This window comes from Alternaria novae-zelandiae (assembly GCF_023758075.1).
Source record: "Alternaria novae-zelandiae strain BMP 2774 chromosome Unknown scaffold_40, whole genome shotgun sequence".
Taxonomy (NCBI): Eukaryota; Fungi; Ascomycota; class Dothideomycetes; order Pleosporales; family Pleosporaceae; genus Alternaria; species Alternaria novae-zelandiae.
In genome coordinates, this window is record NW_026057000.1 from 72,195 (window position 1) to 95,534 (window position 23,340).

General features: G+C 51.8%; 10 protein-coding genes across 10 annotated transcripts; 5 read left to right on the plus strand and 5 right to left on the minus strand.

The window, feature by feature from the left end:
* Window positions 1-76: 76 nt before the first annotated feature.
* Window positions 77-1,142, plus strand: J4E88_010789 (uncharacterized protein; the record flags this gene model as incomplete). Its single annotated transcript, XM_049404379.1, has 3 exons — window positions 77-119; window positions 175-360; window positions 427-1,142. The coding sequence occupies 3 exons, from the start codon at window positions 77-79 to the stop codon at window positions 1,140-1,142; spliced, it is 945 nt and encodes a 314-aa protein (XP_049249860.1).
* A 1,228-nt stretch (window positions 1,143-2,370) lies between these two features.
* On the plus strand, window positions 2,371-3,600 carry J4E88_010790 (uncharacterized protein; the record flags this gene model as incomplete). The annotated part of the gene is made up of 2 exons (XM_049404380.1): window positions 2,371-2,379; window positions 2,635-3,600. The coding sequence occupies 2 exons, from the start codon at window positions 2,371-2,373 to the stop codon at window positions 3,598-3,600; spliced, it is 975 nt and encodes a 324-aa protein (XP_049249861.1).
* A 140-nt stretch (window positions 3,601-3,740) lies between these two features.
* Window positions 3,741-4,808, minus strand: J4E88_010791 (uncharacterized protein; the record flags this gene model as incomplete). Its single annotated transcript, XM_049404381.1, has 1 exon — window positions 3,741-4,808. One exon carries the CDS (start codon window positions 4,806-4,808, stop codon window positions 3,741-3,743), a length of 1,068 nt encoding a protein of 355 aa, XP_049249862.1.
* Window positions 4,809-5,642: 834 nt separating this feature from the next.
* Window positions 5,643-7,217, plus strand: J4E88_010792 (uncharacterized protein; the record flags this gene model as incomplete). The annotated part of the gene is made up of 3 exons (XM_049404382.1): window positions 5,643-5,730; window positions 5,774-6,282; window positions 6,342-7,217. 3 exons carry the CDS (start codon window positions 5,643-5,645, stop codon window positions 7,215-7,217), a joined length of 1,473 nt encoding a protein of 490 aa, XP_049249863.1.
* Window positions 7,218-7,375: 158 nt separating this feature from the next.
* On the minus strand, window positions 7,376-8,359 carry J4E88_010793 (uncharacterized protein; the record flags this gene model as incomplete). The annotated part of the gene is made up of 2 exons (XM_049404383.1): window positions 7,376-8,289; window positions 8,353-8,359. 2 exons carry the CDS (start codon window positions 8,357-8,359, stop codon window positions 7,376-7,378), a joined length of 921 nt encoding a protein of 306 aa, XP_049249864.1.
* Window positions 8,360-9,403: 1,044 nt separating this feature from the next.
* Window positions 9,404-10,972, minus strand: J4E88_010794 (uncharacterized protein; the record flags this gene model as incomplete). The annotated part of the gene is made up of 1 exon (XM_049404384.1): window positions 9,404-10,972. One exon carries the CDS (start codon window positions 10,970-10,972, stop codon window positions 9,404-9,406), a length of 1,569 nt encoding a protein of 522 aa, XP_049249865.1.
* Window positions 10,973-11,960: 988 nt separating this feature from the next.
* J4E88_010795 (uncharacterized protein) lies at window positions 11,961-12,674 on the minus strand (the record flags this gene model as incomplete). Its single annotated transcript, XM_049404385.1, has 1 exon — window positions 11,961-12,674. One exon carries the CDS (start codon window positions 12,672-12,674, stop codon window positions 11,961-11,963), a length of 714 nt encoding a protein of 237 aa, XP_049249866.1.
* Window positions 12,675-13,524: 850 nt separating this feature from the next.
* J4E88_010796 (uncharacterized protein) lies at window positions 13,525-14,529 on the plus strand (the record flags this gene model as incomplete). The annotated part of the gene is made up of 1 exon (XM_049404386.1): window positions 13,525-14,529. The coding sequence occupies one exon, from the start codon at window positions 13,525-13,527 to the stop codon at window positions 14,527-14,529; it is 1,005 nt and encodes a 334-aa protein (XP_049249867.1).
* A 1,819-nt stretch (window positions 14,530-16,348) lies between these two features.
* Window positions 16,349-18,861, plus strand: J4E88_010797 (uncharacterized protein; the record flags this gene model as incomplete). The annotated part of the gene is made up of 3 exons (XM_049404387.1): window positions 16,349-18,493; window positions 18,543-18,734; window positions 18,790-18,861. The coding sequence occupies 3 exons, from the start codon at window positions 16,349-16,351 to the stop codon at window positions 18,859-18,861; spliced, it is 2,409 nt and encodes an 802-aa protein (XP_049249868.1).
* Window positions 18,862-22,316: 3,455 nt separating this feature from the next.
* On the minus strand, window positions 22,317-22,817 carry J4E88_010798 (uncharacterized protein; the record flags this gene model as incomplete). The annotated part of the gene is made up of 2 exons (XM_049404388.1): window positions 22,317-22,642; window positions 22,697-22,817. The coding sequence occupies 2 exons, from the start codon at window positions 22,815-22,817 to the stop codon at window positions 22,317-22,319; spliced, it is 447 nt and encodes a 148-aa protein (XP_049249869.1).
* Between the last annotated feature and the right edge of the window lie 523 nt (window positions 22,818-23,340).

The following is a 23,340-nucleotide window of genomic DNA, read 5'->3' on the forward strand; positions in this document are numbered from 1 at the left end:
ACATTCCAACCACTTGGTCACTTCAATCACACCCTTTACCTCGATACCACATTGGACTTGACTGAGAAAGCCCACCATGCCAAACGCCGGTGAAGCGCCTCCCATCCTAGACTTCTCAAGTACGTTTACCTGCTAAACAGCCTTAGCAGTCGAAACCTTGCTGACGAGGCCTAGAGTTCTACCAAAACGACCCAGCCTCCAAGAAAAAGCTCGTAGACGAAGTGCGAAATTGTTGCCTGCACAATGGCTTCTTCCAGATCACGGGTCACAACGTGCCAATCGAGCTGCAAAACAGGATGATGGACTGGAACAAAAAGTTCTTCGATCTACCACTGGAAGAGAAGAACAAGGTGAACAAAGGTACGTTCAGTACCACCATCATGCAATAGCTTCTTGGCACATCAGCTCATCCTCATTTCCACCCAGACACAACCAACACCTGGAACCGCGGCTACGAGCTCCTCAAGTCCCAAATCCTCGAAGCCGGCACCTCGCCCGAACTAAAAGAAGGCTTCTACATCGGCGACGAAATCCCAAAAACACACCCTTACTTCCTCAACAAGAAGCTCAACTCCGGACCCAACATGTGGCCGTCCGCCGCCTCCCTCCCCTCGGTCCAAGACTTCAAAGCCACATCCTTGGAATACTACGCCGCCGTCGTCTCCCTCGCAAAAGACATCCTCAAAGTCCTCGCCTTGACACTCGATTTGGAAGAAACCTACTTCAACGCCTTCGCCACAGGCGCAGTAGCAACAATGCGCCTCCTGCACTACCCGCCCCAGCCCCCCTCTAGCCCCACACACCTCACCCGCGGAATAGGCGCGCACACAGATTTCGGTTGCATAACCCTCCTCCTCCAAGACACCGTCTCCGGGCTGCAAGTCTACGACCACGCCACGAAAGAATGGCTCGATGTGACTCCCACGCCTGGCGCTTTCGTCATCAACCTAGGTAATCTGATGATGCGGTGGAGTAACGACCGGTATGTGAGTAATCTGCATCGTGTTATCAATGTGAGTGGGCAGGAGAGGTATAGTATTCCGGTGTTTTTTAGCGGGAATCCGGAGTATGTGGTGGGTTGTTTACAGGAGGATACCTTCACAGAACTTTTATTTATCGCGCCTAGTATGCGCAGCACCTAAGTATCTTAGTACTAGACCTTATACTTAATAAACGCCTACAAATAGGCGTTACATTAATAGATCGCAGTACTAAAGTCCTTTAGCAAAAAATTAAAAATGTTAAAATATTAGCTAGAGGCTTAGCGCGCTAAGCCCTACAAAATTTATAACCTAACTAATTGTAAGCAGGCTGCAAGGGCCCTGCACCTTATACTTATCCTTATATACTTATATACTGTTGCTTGCAACACCAGATTAATGAATACAATTACGTGGTAGGTTGTTTGCCGAATTGTAGGGGGGAGGGGGAGAGGTGGGGAGAGATTACGGTTGAAGAGGCGATTTTGGGGGGGTATAGGGAGAGTTATGGGAGGGCGGAGGAGTGGAAGAGGGGTCAGGAGAAGACGAAGCAAGGGGAGAGCGCGAAGATGGATGTTGGGGCGAAGGAGGTGGTTGTTGCGTAGGTTTGGTGGAGAAGACGTGTGTCGTTACTGCAAGTAAATACGCGATGGTATGTTATACTTGTGGCTTCTCTTATTTGTGAGAGTATCTTCTTGTCTAAGTTGTTAATGTTGAAGAAGTTGTAAGTAGCTCGTTTCGCTCTGCGTCATCGCAGTACTACGGGATGAAGTGAGTGGCGAATGAAATAGGATGCGTGGTTACCTCGGCGATATCCACAAACACCGCATTAGATGCCAAATTAATGCTTGTTAATCGATCAATCATCGCCATTATACACAGAAGTCCACACGTGCCGTTCCGAGGTTCGCGCTGCATTCCATGTTAAGAAGTGACCGGCAGAATTCCGCCGGTAAAATCTGGCCGCGCTTTTGGCCCCCAAATGCTCACACGCGAGAGCGCCAACCTGTCTGATCGCTTCGCATTGGTTCACAACACCGTAAGGCGAATGTCTGGACCACATTTTGGATAGATCAGCCTCCAACCACCCTGTTATCGGTCTCTTAGCCGTGCTGTGGGCCCTCCGGCCTGCATGCTAGCGGCCTAATTATAGGCCGCGGATACAAGCGAGATGCTCTTGTACACTTTCTCCCTAGAAGCGCTCTATACTTAGACAGCTGCCTTTCCAAATGCTCAAAGACTGGTGTCTGGAGTCGGCACGTCATCTGCCAGGTAGCCCTAGGCCTGCCCCTTCGTGCTGGAGTAGGTCGTGGGCAGTTTGTGACTGGCTTGGTCGTATAGCCTTACACCTTTATCAAAGCAGCACATGCAGGAAGTTGCTGTGAAAGAGATGTTAGGAGTGTGAAAGAACTTTAGATTGCATATAACCATCATCGACATTATCTTTTGGGTATACTCGTCCGTGGGTCGAGCACGCGAAGGATGTTGCCGAGGTGCTGGTGACCGGTTGTTGTTGCCTCAACACCACAGGGAGTGTAGAAGCCTTCTGAAGTGGTATCGCGTCGGGCGGATGCTGATAGCACGCTAATTCCGCGAGGAGCCGTCTCTGGGGGATGTAATGATGATATCAGGAAGTCATCCACCACATCCGCAGGGAGATACCACACAGTTTCTCGTCGTCGCCATGATCGCCCAGCACATTGATCCAGATATGCTCACGAAGATGTGCCAATTCACTAGCACATACTATCGCCAACCATATCCCGCTCTTGAAGAAGTACAACAGACAGGCGCCGGCAAATACGTCCTCGTTACCGAAGCTTCGGAGGAAATCGGTAGAGCGATTGCTTCATCGTGGGCAAAGGCAGGAGCCGCGGGTATCGCCATCAGTAGTCGCAACGAAGACGATCTCGAGCCTTTCATCGTCAGACTGAAGCGACTCAACCCCACAACACAGGTCCTAGCCATGGCTTGCGACACCACAAAATCGGCCGAAGTCGCCAGACTCTTTGATGCGATAAGAGAACAGTTCGGTCAGCTGGATGTAGTCATCGCAAACGTCGGTACGGCACATCTCAGCAGGATAGATGAGACCGACGACAACGACGAGTGGTGGGCCGATATGACGACAAACTTCCGCAGCACACATCTTCCCGCCCACCAATACATCCGCACATTTGGCCCGGCACCAACCGGGACATTCATCTCCATCACGTCCGGTGCGGGTACGGTCGTGACACCTGGTCTCTCTTCCTATGGCATAGCGAAACAAACCGACCGCCGGCTCATCGAGTTCCTCAACGTCGAATATCCAGATATGAAGGCCTTTTCGCTAGATCCTGGGATTGTGAGGACAGAGAGGACGAGCGATATGTTCAGGCCCTTTGCGTTCGATAGTCCAGAGCTAGTCGGCATGTTCTCGGTTTGGCTAGGCGGCGGAAGAGCGGATAAGCTCAAGGGTAGCTATGTGCATACTACATGGGATATAGAAGAGTTAGAAAGAGAAGCAGACGATATAGTCGGGCGAGGTACGCTGAAAGACAAGTTTCCGGGGGGCTTGCTGGTACAAGAGGGTGTAACCTGGGGAACCCATATCCCTGGACCGGAAAGACATGTGTAACTCCTCATCGCGAGGAGATTAAGCATTCGGATGGATGGTCGATCCGAGAGTTGCCTCGGACAAGAAATGCGAAACCAATGTTGATGCCACCTTGGTGCTGCTGAAGCCGTGATGTCCCGATGTGTACAATAACCTCGAAGCTACAAATCAACAATGGTGTGTACTGGTCCGGCCAGACGCTTCTCAACCTCTTCCCATGATGCCATCCGCCGCTTGTCTCGACTCCATAGGGTACCACCTACTCCGTGGTTCCATATCCAGGCATCGCATAAAATGATGTCGTCCTCATCGCCGTAAAAGCTGACCGGTACATCAGCTTCCCAGATACGTACCGTATCTTGATCTGTCCAGTTCCGAGTCTTGTTTGGTGTCCTGTGGTTTGAGTTCACATCAACCAGAACGACGTCCAGGCTTTTCCCGTCGTATGATCTGAATATCGTATCGATGTCTTTCGCTGCTAGATTGACGGGTCGCATCATCACAAGCGTTTGCAAGGATGGGATCTTGAGACAGAATGCTATTTCTAGATCCGACATCTCTTGCGTAGTGATGGCAAGCCGTTTGAGATTGGGCGGTGGGTGTCGAAAGTAGTTGACCACATCGTAGCTGACAATGAGCTCTTCAAGGTGCAACATGTGTGAAAAGACCCTGTTCTCGGTGATATGCGGCCTGATTTGCTCAACCTCACTTGGTGGTGCATAAATCGGAGAGAGATCTAAAGCCAGTCTCTTGAGTGAAGTTCCTGTCAGACTACAAAGATCAATTATCTGTGGTAGTCGAACCAAAGGCGTGTAGTTGCCTTCGATGAGCCTGCGCACCTCGGTTGGTGAGATGAACATGGATGTTATATGGCGGAGTGCCTGGGCTTCCGCGAACAGTTCTTCGTTTCGCCCGGCTTCTCCATAGTTGAGAGCTTGTGGGTGATGCCCCAGGTTTAGTCCGAGTGTTCTGCGAAATCGCGCATAGGTCGTGCAACTGTCCAGATACAGACAATGCGAGTAAAGATACTGTGTTGCTATAAGATATGTATTGCGCGACACCAGGGTGAGTGCGCGCAACGTCTTGGTGATGATGTTTGACGGTGCATACGCTACAGGATGCTGGCCGTTGTGGGTACCCACAAGTTGATCGAGAACGTTGAGGAACAGCTCTAATGGCAAGCTCGCGAACCCTCGCGATGTGTTCTTCGGGAACTCAGCTCGTTCCATTAGTTCGCTAGCGATATTGAGTAGATGTGTGCAAGCTGGAGATGGCGAGAATAGATTTTGGTGATATTGTTGAGCCTCCTTGCGTCATCACCTTCCCCGCTCGCGGCCCGCACGCTAATCTTCATAAAGTCTAGCCTGGGAGCTAATCCCGGAATGTACGAACTCGGGAGCGACTTACGAGCTACGGCGGCGGCCGTGGCGTCCGTAGGCCCCGTGATCAATCTCTGGAGTAACACCGTTACCCAGCGAAACTCGGCCGACCCAAAACGAAGCGCATTCTAGGGTGCCGAGCCCTCATTCGGGGCAACAACACATCCGAGCCATTCGTAGGTGGAGGCGGAGAATCTGATACACCGCTCCGCCCACTCCAATGCAATATCCCCTCATCAATCGGCTTCGACTGACCAATTGCGTGTGTTTGTGCTCGTATACCTTTTGGGCCTCCTGACTGGTCGCGTCCCATGGTGTCTACTCAAATGCGTTCAAACCCACTACTCGGTCGATCTCATCCATGCTTTTGACCGGCAGCTCTGAGCGGATGCAACAAGTCTCTCATGGTGCGGATGCGAGCGTCTGTGAGGTATGCTACTTCCAAGGTGGCTCACGAAGTACCCTCCAGGACGTGCGTCACCATTGAATCGAACAACCGCCGCCAAAAATGAAGGGCCGTTCGCGACCTTGGCCCCCACATTCCGCAAGTGCTGGCGATATGTAAAAGGCCCACGCAGCGAGAGAATTGAGTGAACATATTGCAAGTTGGATCACAAGATCAGTTCTCTACTCGACCAAGATCTATACGGGCGGGAACTGCGAGCTCACTCGAACTTCATCAACATGCCACTTCAGCGGGGCGTCTTGGCCGCTCTCTTGGTGGTACTGGCCTACATCATCAAGGTAAAAGACTCATATCAAGCTCCTTTACGTCAAGACTAACAATGCGAAGATCGTATGGACAGGGCTCACAGGTCCACTGTCAAAGCTGCCAGGGCCGTGGTACACTAAGTACACCAACCTCGTCCTTCGTTACCAGACGGTTTCAGGCAAACGGATTTTCTACGTGGACAATCTTCACCAGCGCTATGGCGGCGTCGTACGAATATCGCCAAACGAGACAGCCGTATCAGATATAGCCGGTGTCAGTCAGATACACAAGATCGGTGCTGGATACCTGAAGTCGGACTTCTACTCGTCTCTCCTGCCAACTGATACACCCGGTATATTCCCGATGCGCGATCCACATGCCCACGCCGCAAGAAGAAGGCTGTTTGCCCGACCCTTCAGCAACACCAGCTTGAGCAGCAACTGGGACGTAGAGATTAGGACGAAAGCAAACCTAGCTGTCCAGAGAATTCGACACGACGCAATGGGTTCATCGCAAGGAGCCGATGTCCTCAAATGGTGGACGCTCATGGCGAATGATGTAATCGCTCACCTCAGCTTTGGAGAGAGCTCCGAAATGCTTGAGATGGGTAAGGTATGCAACTCAGCCTTCTTCAGTCTTGCTATGTATGCATTTTCTAATAACTGAGGTAGCAAACACCATACATCGATGCTATTCAGGCTGCGCTTATTTGCGGTATCATTCGGTCTGAAATTGGAACTACCCTGTGGAAACTTCTCAGTTGCCTCCCCATCAAACGGATAAAGTTTCTCTACTCGATCGATGATGTCCTCAACGAACACGGCGAGCGGGCGATACAGAAGATGCGCAGTGAGGGTGGCAATACCAAGAATCTCTTCAATCAAATGATAGCTGCTGGGGAAGACAATAAGACTGCCGCGCTTTCGAATAAACACATAAGGGAGGAAGCGGCCGGCTTCATTGTGGCCGGATCGGACACTACCGCGGTGACGCTCACGTATCTCGTCTGGGCGGTTCTCAAGCAGCCTGATCTGCAGTCTCGACTCGAGAACGAGATTGCAGAACTCAGCGAGGAGCTTACAAAGGAAGAGCTCGAGAACGCGCCTCTATTGAACAGCGTCATCGCAGAGACGTTGAGGCTTTACGGCGCTGCTCCTGGCGCCTTACCTCGGGTTGTACCGAAACAGGGCACTGTCATAGGCGGCCATCACATCCCCGGCGATACTGTGGTCAGCACTCAGGCTTACACAAACCATCGCGATCCCTCCGCTTTTCCCAATCCCCACGAATTTGACGGCCTTCGCTTTTTGGACAAGAGCACGATGTCAGCACATCAGAAAGCGTCATACATGCCCTTTGGAGGTGGTTCGAGGGTATGTGTTGGCATACATCTGGCGTACATGGAGCTCCGCTTAGGAGCTGCTCTCTTGTTCCGACATTGTCGCGGCGCCAGAATTGCCGACTCAATGAACGATGAGATGATGGAGATGGATAACAACTTCTTGATTGCCCCCAAGGGTCACCACTGCTACATCACCCTGAGATGAGGAACCTCAACTTCAGTAACCGGCTCGTGTTTCTGGTAGTTACGAAGTTCTTCGAGTCCACCCATTAACCTTTGCATAGAATGTTGCACGTGTGTAGGTAGGAAGTAAGAAAGTTATACGGTTGTTTGGAATTATATGCACAATGAAGTGAATTTCCCTTAATTCCACTCTGCTTCAAGATCACCAATCTTATCCTCCGGATACAAGGCATTCCATTCTTCTGCCAGCTGAAGCGCCAGATGCCGACGATCGCCCAGCAATCCACTGTTGACTACCCTAAACAGCTTTCTCGCGATGGCACTCTCGCGCGAAAGACCAAATACGATGAATTCTTCTGACGCTGCGCCCCTAAAAGCCTGCTTCAACGTCTTGAACTTTCCCTCAGGCGGCTCGTACGTTGCCAAGTCTTCGTCTCTCTCGTCCATCGAGTGACCTACCCACGCCCAGAACGGGGGCCGGAGGGCCACAAACTTGGGTGCGAAGCAAGCCATATCCCAGTCTACGATACCTGTGATCTCCACAGTCTCTGGGCCTGTGATCTTGGCGAGTATGTTACGGGGAAACAAGTCGCCATGCGTAAGATGGAAGCGCTGCCCTAGCCATCCGCGCCGATCCAGAGCTTTCGCAACGGCGATCGTGATTCGCCACAGGTTTTTGTTTCGACTTGCACGTCCAATCTCTTCTTCGTACTTCTGCCAGCGCTGGCAATGATCAATCAGATACCCAAAAGGTGTTTGAGATGGCGCTGGACTCTGGCTGGGCTGAGCGAAGTGTGGTCGTTTCTTCGCTTCTCGGTTTGTCGGAACGGGGAATTGATCCAGTGCTATAGCCGAGTTTCTGGAGGTGGTCAAGTTACTCAGGGAGATGAACCCAGCCGCGGGCGTCGTGACGGCTGCAATCTTTTCCACTGTTTGGGTAATCTGCTGGATGGCCGACGCTTTCTGTTGTGGATTTAGCTCTAGCCACAATGCATGTAAGTTTTTACCAGGTAGTAAAGTCTGCAGGGTATATGGCCGTCCCAAGGCATTTGTCGGACCAAGATCGTACTTCTCAATCTTGGGTATGGGTAGCCCTAGGCAGGAGCTGAGAATGCGTTGTGTAACAATGTCGCCAGCAACGTCGCTCACAGGAGGACCGTCCATGTCTCCATTCTTGTCCCGTGGAATTCTCAAAGCAAACCTACGGGTTCGTGGAGGCATACCAAGAAGCCTTGACACTCTAGCGCCAATTCCGACCCCGGAGTCACGTCGCTGCGCCTCGTGTTGCAATGTGACAGCTACGACGATGTTGAAAGAGCCCATTCCAAGCACTTGAAGTGAAGACTCTTCGATCTCGCTCTCAGGGAACAGATCGGCAACGAGTTGAAGAATTCGGAACTTCAATCTCAAGACTGTTTCTCTCCCTTCCAGAAAGCCTACGCCACCCTCAGTGAAGATATTTTCGTCGTCGAACAAGCGCCGTAAGGGGTTCTCACTCTCATATCCAGAAGTTGTCAGCTTATCGTTGCTCGGGATGCGATCTGGGAGGTATCCTCTAGCCGCTTCAATGCAGGCGATGTCAACTTTGCCAAGTCCATGAAATGGAATATTGAGATGCGCCATCAAGTGCGGCCTTGATGGTTATGTGAACTTCACTTTTCTTGTTTCCGTTACTGACGAGCCCAGAAAGGGAAGTTACGCGGATAATTTTGTCGATATTGAACTGATTTGTGCATTGTGAAATAGGTTTCAGCGATCGCTCGAATACGACAGTCGCTGTAAATGCACAACGTCTATCCAATAGTGTGATGGAAGTGAAACAGCTTTGCGCTGTGTAAGCGGCACAGCTTCTGAGAGGATAGCCAACACAATGAACACTATGAGGTTTGCGAAAACATGCCGTTGAAGGCTTTTGTCTGGCATTTCAATCACTCATGGGTTCATGCTAATAATCACTTCGAAGACGTTGACGTAAATTATGTAGCTTCGAATCCTTAAGAGATATGTCTTGATGGTAATTTGGTCGTATAGCTAACCAAGAGTGGATATTCGTATCTAGGGAGCTTAGCGAACCAATAAAGTACATTTAATTCGAAGCACCGATCATTTCACATGTCATGCAAGAGAAAACGCGAAAGCTTCAATACGAGGATGTAACTAAGTGATTCAGTATTGGCATTTCCTTCACATATCGAAAACATGTAACTGCTACTCCGTGACAATGGGCTCGTCTTCTTCTGCATCCGTTGTAGACTCAATGTCTTTACCAGGCTCATCGTCTTTTGTAGTCTCATCGTCCTCCGTAGTCTTATCGTCCTCCGTAATCTTATCGTCCTCTGTAGGCTCATCATCAGAGTCAGACTCAGACTCGGAGTCGGATTGCCAGTCATAACGGAACCGAACATTATCCTCAGGGTGGAGCTTATCCCACGCCTTGACAACGCTTATTGCCTCATCATTGTACCAAGGACTGTTCGCCCCCTTCTGCATGATATAGAACATACGTCTAGCAAGCATTGCCTCTGGTGCAAAGGCAAAGAACTTGTACTTCTCCGACGCATTGTCAAGGAAAACTTGCTTCAAGATCTTGTCCTCCTCAGTAACGGGCTCCACGTTGGCCACGCTTTCGTCATCTTCCTTAGCGCTAGGCATGTCTTCAGGAGTCCAAAGGGAAAACGGTGCTCTATAAGCCATGAACTCTGGCGCGATAATGGCCGTATCCCAGTCGATAACGCCTGTGACGACAGCCTCGGTGTCACTACGTACTTCGGCTAGGATGTTGTAACATTTGAGATCACCATGAACGAGTACACATGGCCCTTCGAGAAAGCCACGAGCCTCTAGAGCCTTCGTGATCCTCGCGAAGCTTATCCAGATGTCGTCGAAAGGAGCGTCCTCGGAGTTGTGGTATTCGCTCCACTGCTTGCATCGCCCAAGCATGTAGTCGAAAGGGTCATCGTTCAAAGCCGGCTCAGGCTTAAACCCCTCACGACTTGTTATATAAAACGTCTGGGTTAAGATCGGAGAAGTCGGAGGTTTGTTCAGGTTCTGAGAAGATATGTCGCCAATTGATCCTTCTACTGAGGCGATGGTGGGAGCGAGAGCGATGATCTCCTTGGCGAGGTGCTTCTTCTGCTCCATGTTGAGATTGTTCCAAAGGTTCGTCGCGAGAGTGCGACCAGGGAGATGGGTTTGGATCATGTATGGACGTTCGAAAATATTTGCAGTGGTAAGATCATAGCTCGCAACCTTGGGAATGGACAGAGGCAGCCGAGAGCCCGCTGCCTTCAGGATTGACACCTCCCTTTCCATGGCTTGGGCCATGGATTCGTCATTGTTGTATTCCATTCTCGGTACGCGCACGACGTACGACTCTGACTTCGTAGCCGCCTTCTTCTTGCGCGCGCGCAAGCAGGGAAACAGAAACCAGGCCAAGGTGAACCTTTTGGGCTTTTGCGCGATTGAGACGCCGATGACTCGGTTGTAAGACCCGCCCTTCATCTCGTAGACTGTGATGTCTCGCGGGTCTCGCCCGAATATCTTCGCGGCTAGTGCGGCGACTTTGTGTTGGATCGTCTCGAATGGCTCCTGGCCATAAATCATCGTGTTTGTTTCTGAGACTGCATCGTCTGCTACATCGTGATGCTGTTCATCATCAATGTCTTTTGGTTTGTCTTGGTCTTGCATGCAAGTGTCCTCGGCGGGGGCGTTGACAGAGTCTGGCGCATCCGAAATGCGTGTCGGCGGAGCCGCCGGGTTGGGGGAGCAAGTCGACATGATGCGACTTCTGAATACGGAGGAACGTTGCAGTGTAGGCGGAAGGATCTTTAAAAGGTGTCAGGGCGCATTGTTGTGCCGTAGCTCTTTGTTTGCTGGACGCCAAGCCTTGTCGGTGCACAAGGTCGTTTCCTTCTGAACCATCACTGCAGGAGCGGTGTGAATGCTCAATGTGATTCACTTTCTCCGAGTCAAGTCCCGTATTGTCGCAGTGGGTTTCTTGGAGTCTGCGTATATAATGCTCCATACGTGCAGCGCAACACTTGTAAGCAACCCGACAGTAATACAATCCACAAACAACCAAAGACTACACTAGAGTGACCCCTGTAACACTATCACCATGGGAAATTTTGGCGAATCGGATCAACCCAGATGTACGAAGCACACTAAGAAAACTATACATCACTGTCCTGGCGAAAACGGCTGGGTAGGCGAATGGAGCCCTAGTGGCTGCAACACAAAGTATCACGGGGACCTAGGGGGCATCTACTGCAAGAAGCACCAAATGCCGTGTCGTCAAGGCTGCGTCAACCAGTCTCACATGAAGAATCAGCCTGGCTGTCAATCATGTAAGGGCAAATGGGCGCGTGAAGCTAAGGCGGAACGGGAGGCAAAGGAAAACGTGAAGGTGAACGAAAAAGATAAACAATTTGAAGAATTCATGAACCCAGGTAGAACAAGAAAGAAGGAAAAGAAGTAAACGATGGAAAGAGGTACCTGCCATTAAGATGGAGTAGACGTATGGATGGATAGTTCACGGTTCGGAGTATATCGGAGGCAACGTTGAAGTGTCGGGTACATCCAAGGTATACCATGATACCTTACACTTCGCACTCTCCCCAGTATGACTTCTGATGTGAAATGATCTGTTCGTTATGAGATGATCGCGGAGCTAAGGAATCTCCCCACTTGCTGAACATCTCATCATGACACCTGTACGAGTGACACAACTTGCATTTGGCCCCGTAGAGGCCTCTTCCCCTACTGACTAGGCTCGATCCCGATGCTCTCTAAGACGGACCAGAACAACGGGAGGGTGATCACCCATGTCTCTCTTCTTGACGTCCACGATCCCAGACGCCTCCACGAAATCACGCAGGCGTTCGTAACCGTAGTTGCGTGCGTTGAGGTCGGGCGAGATCTTGCTGAGGTAGACGCCGACGTCGGCTAGATGAACCCAATTGTCAATGTCGCTCCTGCAACTATTCACGGCCCTGGACAAGCCCTCGACTGCTGACTGATCAAGAGGCCTTTTGCCCAGCCTGGGAATTGTGTTGACCACAGGGTGGGAACTGGCGAAGCCGAATGGCCGGTCTGTGAGGGCAGTTTCCTCGGGCGGCAAGTTGAGTACATCGAAGTAGGTAAACTTATCGCAAGCGGCAATGAACGCGTTGTTTGTCTTGCGTTCGCCAAACCCGAAAACGGTGACGCCCTGCTCCCGGATGCGGGATGCGAGCCGGGTGAAGTCGCTGTCGCTCGAGACGATACAGAAGCTGGAGAAACGACCAGTGTATAGTAGATCCATTGCGTCGATAATCATGGCGCCATCAGTTGCGTTCTTGCCCGTGGTGTACGCAAATTGCTGGATCGGTGTTATTGAATGATTGAGTAAGCACTCCTTCCATCCTTTGAGCGACGGAGAAGTCCAGTCGCCATAGATTCGCTTTACGCTGGCCGTGCCGTAGTTGGCTATCTCAGCCATTAAGCCGACAATGACCCTGGGTGAGACGTTGTCACCGTCTATCAACACCGCTAGACTGGCATCCTTCGAAGCCATTGCTGTTCTCTCAAAAACTTTGGCTAGTAAGCGCTGTTATGTATCAGGCAGAAGTGGTACTTGGGGGAAGCGTTGCTGAGATTATTACTACCCCGCGATACCATTCAGGCACAATACGCTAACCCCGGTGGGGAACAGGTACTCAGGCTTCAAGGCATCGACTTCAGCTGTGTGGTACCGCGTCGAACATGCTATTCAGTGATCCATGGTAGGGTCGACGTTGACTGAACTGTTGTTGTGATGCGCAGGATTGGGGCGAGTGCTGGGAATGGAAAGATCTGATGAAACGTGATGATTTGGTGAGGTCTTTCCGAGGTTGACAGGATCGCGCATCGCGCACCTGCCCAGGTGTTAAGGCCCGCTACCAGCCGTCAGCCAATCACATCGACGTCTGTGCAGACCAATCACATACGTCATCGACCTGTTGAATAATATCAGCGCAAAGACGCGTCGCGACAATGGTCACTACACGTTCTGCATCCCTCAATTCTGGTCCCGGTAGACCCCGTCGCTCTGTTCCTCGCTCTCAAGTTTCGGCAGGAGCCCAAGAAGTTCACAATCGTCGCGTACAATAGTCGCGTCGCTCCGTTCCTCAGTCTCAAGTTTCGGAAAGGGTCCAACAAATTAACAGACTCCGCGCGCTTCACGCAATTCACGCTGAGCGCCTCGGCAAACTGATCTGTACTGCTTCCAGATAGTGATAGCGAAGGCCCTCCAGCCCGTGATAGTTGGTGGAAGGCTTGGACAGGTGTGGACCAACACAGCTTCAAGAACCATGTCGCTGAAGCGAGGTGCCATTGACTCGTTCTTTAAGCGCCCTGAGCCCAAGAAGCCCAGATATGAAGCAAGTCTTCACAAGTCAAGTCATGCGTCTTATCCCTTCGCCATCCCACATCTGCCTGCCCCGTTCACGGAGCAGTTGGGATTCGCACCTGCTGAGGAGGGCAAGCTCATGAACGACCAGCTGGATCTGGAACTTGTATACTATCAGCCATACGTACCTTCCGGTATTGCGCCAGGGCTTTTCGAGTTCCTTCGACAGGAACTTCCCTTCTACCGCGTGCAGTACAACATCACCCGCGGAGGAGCGCAAACACAGATCAACACGCCACGGTTTACGACCGTATTTGGTGTGGATGACACATCGCGCTTTGCAGCTGATGGCAGCATCGTAGATGCAAAGACTGGAAAGCCGGTTGAGAAGAGCCGCTACAAGTGCGCACCTCGTCCTATCCCACAGTGTCTGGAGGAACTGAAGAAAGTGACAGAGGGCACCACTGGCGAGACCTTCAACTTTTGCCTCGTCAATTACTACGCCGATGGCAAGGACAGCATATCGTACCACTCCGACGATGAGAGGTTCCTCGGTCCTAATCCAGCAATCGCATCATTCAGTCTCGGTGCAAAGCGCGACTTCTTGATGAAGCACAAGCCTATTCCACCCAAGGCAGGCGTTGTGATTGAGGAGCCAAAGGGCATCAAGCTGCCTCTCGGCTCGGGAGACATGGTCTTGATGCGTGGCAAGACGCAGGCGAACTGGCTACATAGTATTCCAAAGCGCGCCGGCCCTGAGGCTGGCAAGGGAAGGATCAATATCACTTTCAGGAAGGCGATGATCAAGGGCGGTACTGAGAACTACTACCAGTATAACGTTGGCACGGGAGGCGTGCACAGGTGGGACGCGAAGGCAGAGAAGATGGTGCCTTGGACGGCGGCTGCAGAGCCTCAAGCGTCTTCGAACGGCGATGGCAATAGCGCGGGGCCAAATAATGGAGCCTGATGGATCAGACGATATGGCGAATTTGATGATAATGATTATTGCACGCCAACCTAGGTATAAACTGAACAGCCTAGAGCCTACGTTGACGTTAGGTTACCTACTTTGCAAGGTTTTAGCTTGATGTTGGCTGCAGACCAGTTCGGGGTTTTCCTCGTATGAGGTGATTGCGAAGAAATCGATATTTGCGTTCGGACCTAGATGGTGTATTTCGTCAGATAGTTCTGTTTCTCTTCGAACAAAGTTTCGTTCGGAAAGTTTTTCGCATCAAATTACCATATGCACAGTGATGCGTGATACAGAGAACTGTGAGCAGGCCCCAGACTTGTCAAAAGCTTGTCGCTGTGCGAAGTAGCGGGCCTGAGTTGCCGCCAGCGAGCAGGTGGCTTGAGCGTGGGCTAGTTCGACCCCGCCTGGGGCAAGCGCGACCACGGGCAATCTTGACATGTGGAAAGAGCTGTGTGCGATGAGGGACCCTACGGAGGCAGGATAGTGGTAGTGGTGGAGATGAGCTCGCCACCGAAGGAGCTGACCGAGTCTGTACAGTCAGTCATATGGACATGCGTGATGGCGACATGGTGAAGAGTCGCATGTCGCAGGACATCTTGGCGGCGACGGATGAGGGTGGTCGGAGTTAAAGGCCGCCTAATTCTGCCCATGGCCGTACCAGCCTTTGACTGCAACACCACAACACCCTCTTGCGACCTTCTTATCTTGTGGATTGCGAGTCGCCAAAGCTAGCGCATATCATCAACCGCCTAATTGAGGAGCCTGCGACATCAAAGGTCGCTATCGTGAGTCGGGCGCGTTAGACGGAAAGCTGGCAGTGCGTGCAAGCCTGTTTGAGAGTAAGTACGAATCGGCGCATGGCTCTGCGAATGTGCAGCTGCTGACAGAGGCTAGCAGGTGTCAACAAGCCTTCGGTATACCGCTAGACCACATTCCTCTCACCGCGAGGTCGACTGCCCATTGCATGAGCTGCACCTTCCCCTCATAAGAAGCGCTGCGTAAGCCGAATCTAGACGAAGCACCCAACGACGGATTCCCTACGCATCGATTGAAGCGTACGTCTGCGCAATACAAGAGGCAGTATCGGGAGAAGAAGAGCGGAAAGTGTGCCGTATTGGACGACATTCACTGGTGGGAAGGGCGGAAGCAAGTCGCATACAAGTCAACACCAGGGCAGTATCGCCATTTCAAGTCCACGCCTCAGAGTCATAGCACTTGGCGCATGGAGATAGCTCAGCTCCGGAAGATTTAAGACCGCACCGGGCCGCAATCGCAGAATCGCACACCTTACGACCTTTCGCTACACTCTCCTCTGCAAAGCGCGTGCTAGCGACCACCAACGTCTGCACGACACGAGTCTGGACCACTCAGCACCCTAGTCTTGCTGCTTAGGCGACCATCAAGGCGTGAGATTCCATCATATATCTCAAACGGACTTTAGCGCTTAAGTCCGCATTCTCCGTCGTCCCATATCACACCTGCGGACGACGCGATCGCGACCATGCCGCCCACTCCGCCTTCAACGACTTCTTCGAGCGCAGGACAGTCGCCGCCAGATCCGCAATTTAGAGTTGTACGTAAACGGAATCGAGTTCCCTTATCATGTGGAGCATGCAGGCATCGAAAGTAGGCACACACCTCGACAACGAAGCAATCATCGCCACATGCTGACCATCGTAGGCTGAAATGCAATCGAGGTCATCCCTGCGACAATTGCACCAAACGCGGAGATACGGCATCATGTACGTACGCTGCTCCAGGCAACCGCAAGAAGAGCTCAGCCAGCACCGGTTCCGCCACGACGCCCGATGATATGCAAAATCGCATTGACCGTCTCGAGGGGCTGGTTCTCTCGCTGATGACCAATGGCGCGCAGAGCGCAGGGCCTGCCGCTGCTCAAGCAGCTATCGCGAACAGCATGGCCAATGCTGGCCCGGACCAGCAATTCGATCCAAGCCAAATGATCACGAGCATGAGCACCGGCGCTCCCGAGTCGATACCCGAGGAGGACGTGAACGATGAAAGCGAGATGGAGACCGTTACAAAGTCTATTGGAGTGATGAAGGTGCACAACAACCACACCATATTCGCATCAGAAGCACACTGGTACGCAATCTTGGGCGAATTGTCGGAAGTCAAGAACTACTTCGCCGAGCACAAGAAGCAGTACGAGGATCAGCTTAAGCGATTCAAGGCAACTCACGTCGAAGATCGACCGCCGGGCACATCATTCCTGATGGGCGGACAGAAACCAACCTCCAAAGCCGAGGTTCTATCGCGCTTTCCACCAAAGCCCACAGCCGATCTCCTCGTCTCGCGCTTCTTCAACACATACGATCCCGGCATTCACATAATACACGGTCCTTCATTCCAGGAGGAATATGACAGGCATTGGGCACAACCAGAAGAGACGCCTATTATCTGGCTTGGTACTGTGTTTGCGATGATGTGTATCGCGTTACAGTCGTACACACGAGCTGGCGATGAGCCTCCGGAATACCACAACAAGTCTTGGGAGATGTCAAGAGAATATGGAGACTTGACGGCGCAATGTTTGATCATGTCAGACATTACGCAGCCCATTACAGGGATGATGGAGACCTTGATCTTGCACGTTCATGCAGAGTATGCTCGTAGTAGAGATGCAGAAGTTGGCATTTTGATAAGCACGGGTATCATTGTGCGGCTAGCGATGCGCATGGGTTTGCATCGGGACGCGGCGCCATATGCCGGCATACCCGTTTTCCAGGCGGAGATGCGAAGACGTGTCTGGGCTGCGGTCCGCTCATTTGATCTGCTGTTCTCCGCACAGGCTGGGTTGCCACCCATCGTCCGACCGCGGGATACCAACACTGAGATACCGCGGAATATATACGACGATGAACTCCACAAAGACATGAAGATACTGCCTCCTTCGAGACCGGAAACCGAAGCTACACCTACACTCTTCCTCATCAATCGGACAAGATTGATCTACAAGCTCGGAGAAGCGGTCGAGTGCACCGATACTCTGACATGCTCTTCGTATGAAGAGGTCATGAAGCTAGACGCGGAGGCTCGAGAGCTACACGACAACATCTCGCCGCATCTCAAGATGCGAGGGATGGATGAAGCGGCGCGCGACCCTTCTACCTTGATCATGCAACGCTTCACATTGGATCTCCTCTTCCTCAAGATCATATGCGTACTGCATCGAAAGTACCTGTCTTATGCGAGAGTACAATCACGTTTTGCCTACTCCAGGAAAGCGGTTATCGAAGCCTCGATGATGCTTCTCAAGCACCAAGCGACCTTGCACCGGGAATGCCAGGCCGGCGGTCGGTTGCGCAACGTCAAATGGTTCATCTCATCGCTGACCACTGTCGACTTCCTTCTTGCAGCGATGATCATCTCCTCTGATCTCTACCACACTGCTAGGGAAGCGCCATCTCGATCTCCACCGTCAGGAGACACACTCGTGTGGAGTTCAGATCGTTGCGAGGAGATGCTCGAAGCTATAGAGATAGCGGTGGGCATCTGGGATGGTCTGAAAGATCACTCCATGGAAGCGTACAAAGCGCACACCACGCTCAGTGTCATGCTGGATCAACTCAAGAAGAACCGGGTAGCCAAACAGACGCCCAATGGCTTCCAAGCAGCTACATCCGCATACCCGACAATGGCACCAATGGAAGACGCCAATGTAGCACCTGAACATTCGGCAGCGATGACACTGGGTCTACTCAGCACAGGCGGCATGACGCCCAATGCCAACATGTTCGATCAGCGATACCCTGCCGGTATGGCCAATCTACTAAACGACCCTATGCCTCAGCCGTCGACGGGCTTGACACCACAATACAACCAGCCGACAAGCGGACCAACAGGCCCAGAGAATGCACCAAGTCCGTTCTCAAACCTGTTCGGAGCGAATCTGTTCCAAAATCTAGATCTCCCGCCGACAGACAACATCAACTGGGTTCGTCGTCATCACAATCCCGCGATTATCACTCGGCTAACATGACTAGGACGCATGGGACTCGTACATCCAAGGTCCTAATCCTGGCATGGAAGCGACCAACAACTTCTTCCCCATGGATCTTGGTAGCATGCCTATGCAAACTGAGCAAAACGGAATGCCAGCCACAGGACAGACACCGAGCCAGCAACCTATCCAAGGCAACCGAGCAAACATGTTCGGGCAGGATGTCTACATGGGCGTAAGTACTGATGATCATGATTCATTGCATTTTATTGATAGCTGACAGCAACAAGGCTGATCCCACGAAGACGAACTCTGGTGAAGCGTACACCATGGGATTCCTGATGCCGAAGCAGTCCAACTAGTACTTCGCGCTCTTACGTTGTTTGCGAGCGGGTAATGAGCCTATGATTATGTAACTTGAGCGCCGTTTGTATTTGCATGACTTGTACTTTCGGAGGCCGAAGCTTGGTGGTGTTACTAGATACCCGTCAGCTATTGGATGTACAAAAGGGCGGGAGGAAGGAGGCGCAGCAACCCATGTGTGCCCCGCGCTGCGATGGCAAATATGAATGAACTCAGCTCAGCCTTTGCGCTTGTTTCAAATCCCCACATACGCAGTGTTCCCATGCCTTCCTCGCCAACTCAACCCTTAGTGTTGTCGTGTCGTTTTCCACCCAACTCGTATCCCGATATAGCCCGCGACGATCAAGGTCCATACCAAGACATCGACCCACGTCGCTGCCCCACTTCAACCGCTGGACCCTGAATTGCCGGCGCGTGGGCTGTCAAACGTCATCGCGGTCACGACTTGCTTACGCGCTCGCGGGCTTTTGTTTGGCCGTGAGGCTGCGAAAGGCGGGCCTGCCTGAGGCTTGGGTTGCACAAGAGGCAGCTGTACCGCCTACGTACGTCTGCGACGTCTGCTCGTCACGCATCTCACCTTTTCCATATACAGCCGTGAGAGCGACGCGACGAGGCTGAGAAGTACGCATCACATTACTACTACCAACAACCCTTTACCAAGACCTCTTCATATCTGAGCTACCGACATTACGACTCCCCCCGCCATACACACAATGACAAACCCACCCACCATCTCCCCTCCCCCTCTCACCGCAACCTCCTCTCCTCCCACCTCCGATCCCATCTCCCCCGTCTCCCGCACCTCTACCTTCCCGCACAAGACTAGTCCAGCAGTCTCCAGCCAAACTCCGTTGATCGACACGAATACACCCGCGATAAACGATGCGCCGGTCGAGTTGGACGGCGGCGCGATAACGCCTGAGGAGCTGAGGAGGCGTATGAGTACAACGGGAGATGGGGTAGGTAGTGTGGGAGATGGTCTGGGGGGCGTGAGAGGCTCCATGCGGAGCCCGGATGATGCGGAGGGGATTGATGCGGAGTTTTTGGGTGAGGGGGTGGGGGCGGGGAGGGGGGTTAGGGAGGTATGTCTATATTAGTCCACTCATCTTGAGACTTTGGGCATAAGGCGCAGCTACGCGATTGTGGCTGGTGGATGGCGGACGAGATGATTAGAGCACTGGGCTGACATACTACAGAAACGCGCCGCGATGCTGGCCTCCCGCTCGAAAGATCCCAGCGTTATCGTCGATGTACCGCAGGAGCCGACAGCCGAAGAGGTGGATGCTGCGAGGAAGGCGGATGCGCTGTTGCCGCCGGGGATGAGAGGGAAGATACCTCAGGCACGATGATGGAGGACTGCTCTCAGTGTATCACTAGACAGCGCGACGGTCAACGATACTGGACTCGGGGGTGATGATAGACCAGCCTCTACATGAACGGTGCAGCGCTCGGATTTGAATTCTCGCAATCGATACATGGCAAACTGCTGCTGTCGATTTTCGCGTTTCGCAAAACTCACCATGCCTTCACGCCGACACCTTTTTTGAACATTTCGTCTATCACACCTTTGCATGTGCACGTCTCGCCGGAAGCGACTATATAAGATCTCCCATGTTCTCACTCTCTTTCTCCTTTCCACAAAACAATTCCTACATTCTCATTACCAAATACACGACGAGTTCCTGGATGTCCGTCGCTCGGTTCGCGCTTCTCAAAATTACTACCCCCTCGACCCATGTCCAGTCTTCCTCTCTTTTCCGTCGATAAAATTCCAAAAACGTGGCCTTGTCCTCCTATGACTTTGCCGGTGGACGACATATCAAAGACATGGACTGCTTTCTCTATGCGATAGCGACTGTTCTAAACGAAATTACAAAACGCGGAGACTCTATACCGCATGTGCTGCTTCCAAAATAGCAACGACCATCGATGTATGGTTCGGCCGGCGCTGAAGCACCCCGACTACCTGACGCTTCTGCCTACAAAAGCCATGTCCTGCACAGCAGGATCTCTGCTCTCCACTACTCTCCAAAATTACACTTGTTTCACCAAAATGATCTGAAGACAACTACATGTCTGCTGTCTCGTCTGGCACCAAAGAATGCCGAATCGAGCTTTGGATGTTTCGGCTCTGTTGTTATGTCTTTTTGGATGGCACGAAAATACGAAGTCCAAAAAGATCATGGTTGTTCGAGTTCAATTAAATAAGAGCACGATTGTGGTGATGTTGGGAAGAAGACCACCGGATCTGACAAAAATATGGTATTCGCACCCGTCATGTTGAATCTTCCCGCGACCGAGGGTGAACACTTCAAACTTGATATCACTCTGCGCATGATCTATCTTGACGCCGAGCGTAAATATGTCACAAAGATTTACCTTCACTGAAAATGTCTGGGTGCTGAGACTCGGAGAAGAACACGATGATCCGAGCCTGCATCTAGAGGTCATTATATAAACTTCTTTTCCGTGCTTCCAGACTCTCGTTGTTCAACCTCTTCCACATTGTTCGATATCAAAAATGAAGGCGGTCATGCTTATGTTGTCCGCTCGCTTCGCTCAAAATTCATCCTTGACTTCGGCATGTTCTTTCCCTGCGTGCCAAAAAACGCTAGTAAAATTCGCTGTCGTCGAGGCAGCCCAATTTCAAAAGCGGATATCAACACTCTGAATTCATCAAAAAGACAAGACATGCTCAAAGTCCTGGCCTCCTTCGGTCGTGAAAAGCATTTGGGTCGATGCCATGTTCCAGAAGATTGTTTCCTCGTTGTCATTGCGCTCTACTAAAAGCCAGGTACTCAAAAAGCAAACCTAGACGTCTCATGAGCTTGGTGTATCGTGTTCGTTGATACTCGATCGTTTGCACTTGAAGCGGGACGTATGAGGGCTGCACGATCATTTCTGCCTTTGCGCGCACGTATAAAAGTCTTGCAGCCACCACAGTTCACTCTTCTTACCCTACCAGAATTTTGCATGTGCAATCCTAAGCCAGCGAAAAAAGTTCGTATGTTTGTCGGGATCTTTGCAACTCCAGAACAATGTTCTGACAAGTCGTATGAACTTGTCTCATCAAATCACAAACGTGAAGATTCACCAAAGTACTGTTGAGAAGAATATGAAAGCAGCGAAAAGACTCCGAAATTTACCACTGCATACCCATGTGTTTGGTCAGCCTTTACAGGCTCGATTTATGGCGTTCTCAATTCATGGAAATGCCGATGCAGCTGTTCCATGCGGACGAAGAATACCAAAAGCCACACACTCGATTTGGATGTGTTCATCAGAGCATGAGCGCTGGCTCATAGCAGTCCGTAGCTGAAGAATTTCCACCCAAGAGTCTTTCCGGGCCCGCAGTCCATATTGAAGTCAAAAGAGAATTTCTTGTGAAGGCTGAGCTCAATACATACAACGAAACGAATATAAAATGTCTCCCCGCCTGATACTCGCCAACACCCTACTTGCAGTTCGTCCCCTTGTAAACGAACGTACCATCCGAGTTTTCACACCCACAACTCCCATCCTTCGGACTCTTAATACACCCCGCGCCATCTCCCTCCTCCTCTCCCTCAACCCCCGCCTTCGCCCAAAAGAACGTCCAAGTCCCCGCTTTCTTCTTCATCGCACTCCCCGGCGCGCAGTTATACGCTTCACACGTGCCGTACGGGTACCCGTGATTACCGTCGTACTGGTGGTCTTGGGTGAAGACGGCAAAGGTCTGGCCGGACGTGCGGGTGTTGTGGCTGCATTCTGCGGCTTGGATTGCTTTGCTTGTTTTGATGGCTATGAGAGGGTCAGTTCATGGCAAGGTAAGGGTGACGAGGCGTGGGAGCTTACGGGAGCAGGATGGGGCTGATGGGTAACTGCCGTTTGTGTTGGAGGTTGCGGGGTCGAGGGTTGCGGTGACGGCTGTGGCTAGCATGAAGGCTGCTGCGATGGAGTAATTGTTGAACATCATTTTGATGTAGATAGCGGGTAACGAGCGTGTGGTGTTGTGAGTATGGGGTGAAGCGGGTTTGCTTAGCCACAGCGATTGAGTATCTTATACAACACCAACCCCTTCGATCACGGTAATGTGTTTTTCCATTTACATGAGAAGGAGTAGGTGATCCACAAACACGTACCACCCAATTACGCAGTCTCATGGGATTTGCGGTCTGGATGGTCTTGAAACGGACTAGACAGGGGTTGTGGGTACGCAAAGCCACATCACATCTTCACATAGAGTGGAGGTGCATCGGATGTTTCGTGCCGCCAACGGGCCGAGCCTACTAATCCTCAATTCCTACATACTGGTTTCGGTGCTTCAACCCGCTGCAGCGTGGATGTATCCACGTAGCCACAGGCCTCGCACGTCAAACTTGCGGCGTCCGCGTCGTCTTCAAAGCTGGAATCGTAGCCGGAGTCGTCGTCGGGGTGCGACGACGTAGGCGGGAAGTCGGCGTTACAGTCCGACGAATTTATTTACAGTCCGACGAATT